The sequence below is a fragment of the Strix uralensis genome, chromosome 5 (assembly GCF_047716275.1).
Source record: "Strix uralensis isolate ZFMK-TIS-50842 chromosome 5, bStrUra1, whole genome shotgun sequence".
Taxonomy (NCBI): Eukaryota; Metazoa; Chordata; class Aves; order Strigiformes; family Strigidae; genus Strix; species Strix uralensis.
Window position 1 is genome coordinate 74,666,425 of NC_133976.1, and position 9,444 is coordinate 74,675,868.

Consider the following 9,444-nt stretch of genomic DNA (forward strand, 5'->3'; position numbering starts at 1 on the left):
GGGGATGGGGGTTCATCACCCATTGTTTCTGCCGCTCCTTCCTCCTCGTGGGGAGGACTCCTCACACTCTGCCCCTGCTCCAGCATGGGGTCCCTCCCACGGGAGACAGTCCTCCACGAACTTGCTCCAGTGTGAGTCCTTGCCACAGGCTGCAGCTCTTCACAAACTGCTGTAGCATGGATCCCTCCCACAAGCTGCAGTCCTCCCAGCAACAGACTGCTCCAGTGCGGGCTGCCCTCAGAGTCTCGGCCTTCCTCAGGCACAGCCACCTGCTCCAGCGTGGGGTCCTCCATGGGCTGCAGGTCAGCATCTGCTCCACCAGTGACCTCCATAGGCTGCAGGGCACAGCCTGTCCTCTCACCATGGGCTGCAGGGGGGGTCTCTGCTCCAGCACACCTCCCCCCTCTCCTCCTTTCTTCCACTGACCTCTGTGTTTGCAGAGGTATTTCCCTCACCAACCCCTCCTACTCTCAGGTTGCCCTCCTTAAATATGTTATTGCAGAGGTGCGGCCACCATCGCTAATTGGCTCAGCCTTGGCCAGAGGTGAGTCCAACTAGGAGCCAGGAGAGCTTCGAGAGCTTTGAGAAGCTTCTCACAGGAGCCACCACTGTAGCCCTCTCCCCTGCTACCAAAACCCCACCACACACAAACCCAACACACTGACACAGACCACTGTGTGAATCCATAAAAAGTTGTGGAACAACTGAGGAGGTGTCTTGGAATGGGAAGCTATCAATAGGAGACCGGAACAGAACTAAACCCCAAGTTCACAGGTGTTGGAAAGGGTTTAAAAAGGTGGGGACACTGCTTGGAGTGCTTTAGGAGAACTATTGCATGCAGAAGGGAGCGGGGAGAAAGAGAACAAATGGATTTTAAAATTTTTTTCTTCGTGTTATGATTGGACTGAACGGGAAAGCTTGATAATTGAGTGAGGAACTTGCAGGGAAGGGGCTTCTATCACTGCAGTACTTGATAATATCTTCAAATCATTTTTGTTAGGGGCAAGGGAATAATTGAATCTTTGTTAAAGGTTTCACAGACTTCTGTGATACGACATAGCAAACTTCGGGGTTCTGCTCTGCCTTTATCTCTTGTTTTTATGTTCTTGGTATCACACCCATCTTAGGTTCTTCTGCACTTAATTTTTTTTCCTCTTGTAATTTTCCCCTTGAAGCAAATCTCTTCTGTGTTACATACTCAGCAGTCCATGCATGACTAGGATTGACAGTGCTGTTCGTTCTGTAAGGAAGGAATCAGTCGGAGTTTTACACTTTCAGTTTCTCTAACTGGAGCCCACTGTCAAACTTTTAGGATGTCTAGATTTTTCCTAGCTAAATAAAAACAAACCAACCCTGTCATCATCTTTGGATGTCTGTGCTCGGCTGGTTGATTTAACTTATGTGGCCAAAGATATGATGCCAGTCTTGGAAAGTGAACTCATTTAAGAATAGCTGTATTTGTTGTTAGTAAATTACTAGAATTACGGTAGACTACAGATACAAAGTAGAAATACAGGCTTCAGCGAGCACTGACAATATAATAAAATCAATGTAAGTGAAACACTGTTAGATGGACAAGCAATACAGAGCACTGGCACAGAATGGAAAGGGGAGTGGTATTCAGCTGGGCTCATGTACTTTTTGTGTTTGGCTTCTTTTTTCTTTGTTTGGTTTCAGACTTTGGTATCTTCTTCTCTGGTTTATAATGCCCATGTGGTATGTTTTAGTAATGCACTTGGCGATGCATTAACATCAGGGAAAGGAGGGGCTCCCACCAAAGCTCTTGTAAGTGGTTCCAGTCTCTGGAAATGCCAGCTGGACCAGCTGGGTTTTGTAATCTCTTCTAAAATGTAGGTCAGACAACGGCTGCTCCTGCAGAGGCCCTATCATCTTTCTTCCAGCCCCACTAAGTTTCCAGGTGTCCTGTTCCTTCCCGTACAGGGGAGGTAATGCTGGAGCCATTGCTCACGTGTTGTGTCCTCCTTTTCGTTCGTAGGGGACGGTCTTTACTTTGGAATCCGAAGAGGAAGAGTACCCCGGGCTCATCGCGGAGGACAGTAATGACATCTACATCCTGACCAGTGACAACTCGGGACAGGTGAGCCCCCCAGAGTCCCCCACGGTGACCACGTCGTGGCAGTCAGAGAGCCTGCCTGTCTCCCTGTCAGCCAGCCAGAGCTGGCACACAGAGAGCCTGCCAGTCTCCCTGGGACCCGAGTCCTGGCAGCAAGTGGCCATGGATCCTGAAGAAGTCAAAAGCCTGGACAGCAATGGGGGGGGTGAAGAGAGGAGTGAGAACAACTCTTCCAACTCGGATATTGTTCATGTGGAGAAGGAAGAGATACCGGAGGGGATTGAGGAAGCAGTGGTGTCAGCTGTCGCTGCAGAGACCATTCAGGCAGCGTTTCCAGAAACACCTGCTTCTTTGCAGGAAATAAAACCTCAAGCTGAAATTGCTGCTATTGAAAAAGCACATCCCTCTGCACTTCTGCGTACAAAACAGGAAGAAAAGGGAAAAGCGGCTGAAGAGCTTGTTGAACCTGAAATCCCCCTATTAAGTAAACCTGTCCTAAAGTTAGCTCCATCAGAAGAAAAAGCTGCACCAGAACCTGAGAAAATACTGCTTCCAGGGGAAAAAAAGGTGGGGAAAGAGGGCCGTTTGGAAGAAATAGAAGAGAAATCCTCCGCTGCAGAGGAGAAGCCTATCTTATTGCCGGAAGGGAAATCTATATTGCTGTACGGTGGGGCTGCTGCGGTAGCTATATTAGCTGTAGCAGTTGGCGTAGCGCTGGCGCTTAGAAAAAAGTAATGGAGCTCTCTTGAGGAGGAGGAGGGGGGAGAGAGAAGAGAGCACGATCCGATTTTTGTAGTTGTGTTACCTAAAGGTTGAGCTGCCTGCTGTTTAACTGGACATTTGAGTAACTTAATGGTGATGGGGTGAGGTCGTTCAATAAGCCTCCAGCTATGGACAATCATGTTTTTAGTAGAATTGGGGCGGGGACTGGTTTTTCGTGATTAAAGTACAGGGGTATTTTTAAAAAAAAAAAAAAAATTACGCAAATTTAAGAACTTAAGTGCAGGTGCTGAAGAAAGGGGGGCTCGTACTCTAGGAACTGGAACAGAGAACCCCCAGGGGAAGGGGAGAGCCAGCTGCTGCCAACCCCTGGAGTTTTTGGCTTCTCAGACTGACCGCTATTGCAGCTGTGCTGTCCTGTCACTTCCCATCGTGCCCCCGAGCCCTCCCTAACAAACATTAGCCAACCTGAGTCCTGTAGCGAGAGGCTGGTCTCCCTTTTGTCTTGGCTTCCTCTCAGGTACAGCACTGCTCCTCGTAACCTTGCAGGTTCCTCCTAAGCCGCAGTGGGAGAGTGCTTATTCTTACCTCTTTGCTCACACCGGTTTTGGCCCCTAACGTGTATTGGAGCCCCACCCTGTAAAGATGCTGCCTCTCTGTAGCTGTATTATCTCTGAGCATCCTGGTGTTCCTGGGGGAGAGGTGCAGGACAGTGCTCCGGCCGCCCAGGAGGGTGGGACACTGCTATTTGCTGGTTTGAGAATCCATTTGCTCCGCTACTGCCTGGCCCATGTTACTGCCACCCTCAAGTTACCAGAGGTGCAAAATTCATGCTGGACATGGTGCCGTTCTGATCAGTACTTGGATACCACGGTATATTCAGCAAAGATACAGCAAAACTATGTGGAAATGAGGCCAGTGCCTCCTGTGCAATTCAAAGGTTAAATGCTATGCTGTCCTGTGTCACGCTGCAGTCTGTATTGTCTTTCCCAAGTTAAGCACAGAGTGTATTTAGTCCTAACTTGGTCTTGGCTGTGACAGAATCCCAGATACATAAAGCAATGGATTCTAGTAACTGAGCAAAACAGCATTAAACATCTCCTCTATCTGCCTGTTCCTGACCTGACCCAGAGTGTTGTTCAGTGCAATTTCTTTTGCAACTTTGAATCTGTAATCAGCTAAACTTACAGGTTCATAAATGATGAGAAAGTTACTTTGGGGGAAAAAAAAAGAGCAAGCCCTCTTCCTGCAGTCACAACACTTCAGATGTGTGTGGAGAGAAACCTTTTCAGTATTGCCATAGGCATTAGTTATGTCGGATCCCACTGCAGGTGTGCCTCTTTCAGTGCGTGTCTCTGTGTCTGTCCCTGTCTGTACCGCAGCTCTGTGGGCAAGGCCTTAGGCTTTCCTGGCAAAACTACTGACGCATCTCTGAGCGTTCATGCTGGCACTGTGGCTTAGACCAGATGGAGGCAGGTGAAAGGGAACTCGGGATAATGTAAAAAATCAAAATGTGAGCTTGCGGGAAGCTTACTCTTCATAAAGCACAAAGACAAGGTACTTTTATTTCTCAATAACCTTATCTAGAGTACGTCTCCTGATGAACTTGTTCCTTAAGTGATCTGAGAATGAAGAGATTTTAGCACATTCTCTTATTTTAGGATTTTCATGCTACATTTTCCTATCCCACCCGTATCCCAGGATGCTGGGAAGTCAGTAAGAACCTGGCAGATTCTGAGGAATGTTTTTTGTTTTAAGCTTTTATGAGAGTGGATTGTCTAGAAGACTTCTTGAATTTTGAACTACATGTGTGAAGTTGAATATTAAGAGGAAGGATTTTCGTGTATGTCCTGCTGCTGTGGACTGAGCTCGGGAGCTCTGGAGTTCTGGACTTCACTGTTCATCATTGCTCTTTTTCCATGTACAAAAGGTAGCAGGTTGGCCTTAACAGAAAAAGAAACCCTTTACTATGTTGCAAAATGGAATTGACTTTTTTTGCCATTTCCTGGTGCCCTGCTGGTACTCCCATTGCTGTGCTGTGTGCCCAGAACAGGTCACAGGGACCTCCTCATGCCATGGACTCTCTGGTGTCTGCCTTCCCACCACCGCAGTCCCCTCTCCTGGCCCCTCACGGGACCTTCCCTCACGTGGAGAGGAGAGGTGTCTTTATGCCTCTTTTGTCACGGACATGCACGCATGTTTACAGTTTTGCTTCATTTCACGTGTTGCAACAGCGTTTATCAACAGGTGACAGTCTGTGAGGGCACTGGGTTGTTCCTATGTGGCAAGGGCTGCTTTACGGCCCGGTAAGTTGGGGTAGGCTTGCCCCTCTCCTGCTGCTGTGCTGCTGGCTGCCATTTCCTCTCTGGTTGTGTTGTCTGGGAGAAGGGCTGTTCTTAACCCGACCTACGTCCTCTCCTTACTGAAGAAGATGCACCTCCATCTGGGACATCCCCCATCTGCAGGCACGCCGCGGGATACACAGAAGTACCCACATGCACTCTGGAGCAGAGATGGATTTTGTGGACTCTCTGGGTAACTGTGTACAAACGTGGCGGGGGGCGCTGGTGTTACTCTAGCTCTTCTCTGTACATGGTGGTTTCAGTAGTAGTGTCAGAGATGGGTACAGGACAGATCAGAAAAATAAATCCATGCCAGCTAGGGAAGAAGCTTTTTGGCCTAAGGAGCCCAGTGGGACATTAAATAAAAAATGTCTTCTTCCACACAAAGCAGTGAGAAGGGGGCAGCAGTAGTAAGGAAAATAAATGACACTTTAAGCATTTTCATGGCAGGGCGAAAGCCTCAAGTATCTGTTGTATTGTTACATTTAATGGAGCATCAGCTGCACCATCTTTTGGTTGCTTAGTCCTTTATATTTTTCTCATTTTAGGGTCTTATAGACAAGTTAGTAAGAATTTGTACCCTCTTCTCCCCCACACCCCTGACCATGCATTTAGAAAATCTCTTGTATGTGTCCCTTTTGTCTGGGAACACTCCATTAGCTAAGAGGTCAGTTATGGACTGGAATTTACTCAATGGGGAATTCTGTGGTCAGAGCTGGGACAGGCCCTGTGAAGTCACCAAGGGGTGGGTAAGCTCAGATGACAACGTTCTTACAGACTTGAGTGCCAGGCTGCTTCCTCCATTACAGGTGAGAATTAGAAAATGGAAGGGTTCCCCCCCCCCACCCACCCCATCTTCAAGTATATTAAAGTAATCCTAAACTGCAGGGTCTAATTACCCCGATCCATGTGATGCAACCTCTCCTTAGTGGATCTCTGCAGCTGGCAGAGGAAAGGCAGTAGCTATATACTTACAAAAGGGCATATAGAATTACCCTCACTTGTGTTGCTTATCCCCTTCCCAAAAGTGCCTCAATATCTGTCCTCGAGTGGCCTGTACCTTAACAAAATATCTACCTTAGACCCATTCTTTCTTCACTTTATCCTTGTCTGCAGCACACCCTAAAGCTGAGATGCTAAAACAGCAGAGGACTGGATCTACAAAAAAGTGTTAAATACTTAAGGAACTGCAGTGGGTAGCATACTAAATAAGGAGCTGTCAAGGAAAAGGCTGTCATGGTGCTTAACTCTAAGCTATGCTCACTTGGGTGTTGTGGCTGGGAGCTGGGCAAGGGCTTTCTTCAGCAAGCATTCCTGGAACAGGATGGGAGCAGAGATTGAAACCCAGAACCCCTCTGTTGCATAAAAGCCCAGACTGCAGAGAGCTGCGTCACTGCTTGATGCAGCCGTGTGCTGCGAGAGCCTGGTGGACTCCTGCCTCGCGAGTCCCTTAAACTTCAGAAGATCCAGGCTGTGGGGCTGGCGTTGGCGCAGCAGCGCCAAGCTGCTCAGCTAGGGCAAAACAGGAGTATTACTGGGCATGCACAGAAAGGCAGCTTAAACTTTTAAGTTTCAGTTTTTGTCAGGCTAGGTGGATGCCGAGCAGGGGTTCACAGGGTGATAATTTGGCTGCTGAAAAATGCTGAAAGTAACTTGGATATAACGTACTAGACCTGGCCCAGTGAAACAAACCAGAGCCAAGAAAGCAACATTTGCTGCAGCCTTCTGTTCATTCAGAGGTGAATCATCAAGCAGCTGCCTGCTCCAGGTACTCACCTGTCTGAACAGAAGCTCCTAGCATGGAGCTAAACAATGCAGCAGCCACAGAGATCATCAAGGGACTGGGAAGCCTGTCATGTGAGGAAAGGCTGAGAGAACTGGGTTTGTTCAGCCTTGAGAAGAGAAGGCTTAGGGGAGACCTTATCACCATGTTCCAGTATTTGAAGGGTGGCTACAAAGATGATGGAGACTTTTTTTACAAGGAGTCACATGGAAAAGCCAAGGGGTAAGTGGTGCAAGTTACTCCTGGTGAGATTCCAGTTGGACCCAAGAGGATAAATTTTCCCAATGAGAACAATCAGCTGCTGGAATAATCTCCCCGGGGAAGTGGTGGATTCCCCAGCGTTAGACACTGTTAAGACTGAGATGGGCAGGGTACTGGGCCACCTTGTCTAGACTTGGTTTTGCCAGAAAGGTTGGACCCTTCAGACCTGGCGTTCTGAGTCTATGATTCATGTTCTCTGTTTAGTATTGCATCTGGTTTTGGACACCAGTTTAACTTTTGGCTGGAGGTGAAGTGCCTGTTGTGGTGTTTGCAGTTGGTTGTTTCTTTCCTAACCTGCCTTCCGGAGAGCAAATTACTACTACAAGAATCCATCCTTGCTGTTTGTGAGGGCTTGATTTTTCATCCTGGCTGGGGGCTGTTGTTCAGGCAGCTGCAGATCAAGGGCTTGGTGAGAGCTCTAGTGCTGAGTGCTCTTGCCTAGGGCAAGTTCTGGTGCCAGAATCCCATTTCCTCCTTTTCATGTAACTCTGATCACACCTAGGCTAACACTTTGGACTGTATTTTTAAACTAATGAATGCTTTCTGATGGTCACAAATGAAAAATTTCATTAGTACTAAACAAACAAGGTATGAAGTTCAGTCTTTCTTTTTAATGATTGTAGTAGACAAAGTAATCTGAGGTCATAAACCTTCCCTACATTTAAGTTTAGCTACAGCAGTATGGCAGTACTAGCAAAACCCTAGTAAGGCACATCTTGCTATTCCAACAGAAAAATAGAAGTACTTCTGGCAGCATAGTCTCTCATTCACTGAACCAGAGCAAGCCCATGCTACAGAATTGGAATGTGCAACTGCTAGATTCTTTTGCTAGGAAATGGGGGGGTGAACACGGCCCCAGCTGTCATGCCTAGGTAGAGCCCAGGTTATCAGTAGAATCTCCGATTCCAGGCACAAAATGTACTGAAGGTCAACTCCTGTGTCTCCAACAGGCACAGACACAGGGGGAGTAGTGTGTACTCCAGCAGGTTACACAACAGGAGAAAATGTTTCCTGGTGAAACAGGGAGAGATGAGGCACATTATCTCCAGGACCTAGTGAAGGCAGAAGCTGTGCATGACTTCACTGTGGCTTCAATTTCAGCACTAGGAAGGTTACAAGAACAGTATTGCTTTGACTCCATGTATGTATCTGCGCTTCAAAGTGCAAGCTCTGTATTGCCATTAAAAAAAAAAAAAAAGGGGGGGGGGGGGAGGAGGTGGGAGCAGTGTTTGTGAGATTTAAGCCACCACTACTTGACTCCCGTAGGGAGCAGGGCCCACGGGGCTCACTCTAGGCAACAGTAGTTGGTTTGTGGCTGCTGACTGAACTCTCCTGTCTGGTGTATGGGGCTGGGGAAGGAGAACTGCACCAGCTGGGAAGGGGCAGCTGTAGTGTCACCAGTACATCCAGGGGAACCACACCACAACATCGCTCAGCTCCACCTCCTTAAGTAACTTTATCACTTTTTTTCCTACTTAGAGCTGACCCTCTCTTGGTCTCTTAGGTAGGCTGACTTGCTTCCTCTGAGCTAGAGGTCTATGGTCATGCTGTAGAAGTGGGGGAGCTACAGTTAGCTTCCAGTGGAAGCTGCTTTTGATCTCCCTGCAGTATCTGCAGGGGAGGGAACGAACACTTGATTTGGACAGAACAAGCTGTAGAGGATGCATCTTACTGCTGTACCTTTAGGGGGTCCGTCCCCATTTTTAACTTGCATTATAAGCTTTTATTCAAGTATAAAGTTACAACCCACTCAGACCAAAAGAATGCCACTTGCTTTAGGTAGCAAAGCCTAATGGGACTGACTCTGAAGCATGCATGTTAGGGGAGGTCTTCTACTAGGCTTCTGCTGGGTGTAGGCAAATAGTGACAGACTTGCAGGAATCTCAGATTCTGTTCTCAAGAGGCCTACCTGGGGGAAGAGACCCTGACTGGTCCTCAAGTCACCCATTATGCAAGGAACTGGTCATATTGTTCCTTTTAATATGCAAGTGCAGCCCTCTTGGGGAAAACTGTCTAAAGCTTCTTGTGCCATTTGGTTAATAAAAGTGTTTCCACCTTTAAAAGAAAGTTCTTTCCAGCTTCATTGTTCTATATTCAGTTGAAGTGAAGGGGTATGTACATTTTTTTCCCTTGCTAATGGGACACTGCTGTAAGACCATGCCCCCAGGTTGCACTTTAATAAATGGTACAGTTTTCAAAAACGATGTGTAGACTCCTTCTATGCTCCCCCCCCACCCCTCCCCGCCTTCCTGCTCTAGTGCAGG

The 9,444-nt window shown here is 47.6% G+C and overlaps 1 protein-coding gene across 4 annotated transcripts in view; it reads left to right on the forward strand.

The window, feature by feature from the left end:
* BCL2L13 (BCL2 like 13) overlaps positions 1-9,381 on the forward strand; it is a 45,492-nt gene extending 36,111 nt beyond the window's left edge. For all 4 annotated transcript variants that reach the window (XM_074871720.1, XM_074871719.1, XM_074871721.1 and 1 more), the window contains one exon: positions 1,997-9,381. In XM_074871720.1, the coding sequence (XP_074727821.1) occupies positions 1,997-2,809 (813 nt within the window). In that variant the 3' untranslated portion in view covers positions 2,810-9,381. The remainder of the gene's footprint in view (positions 1-1,996) is intronic.
* Positions 9,382-9,444: the final 63 nt, after the last annotated feature.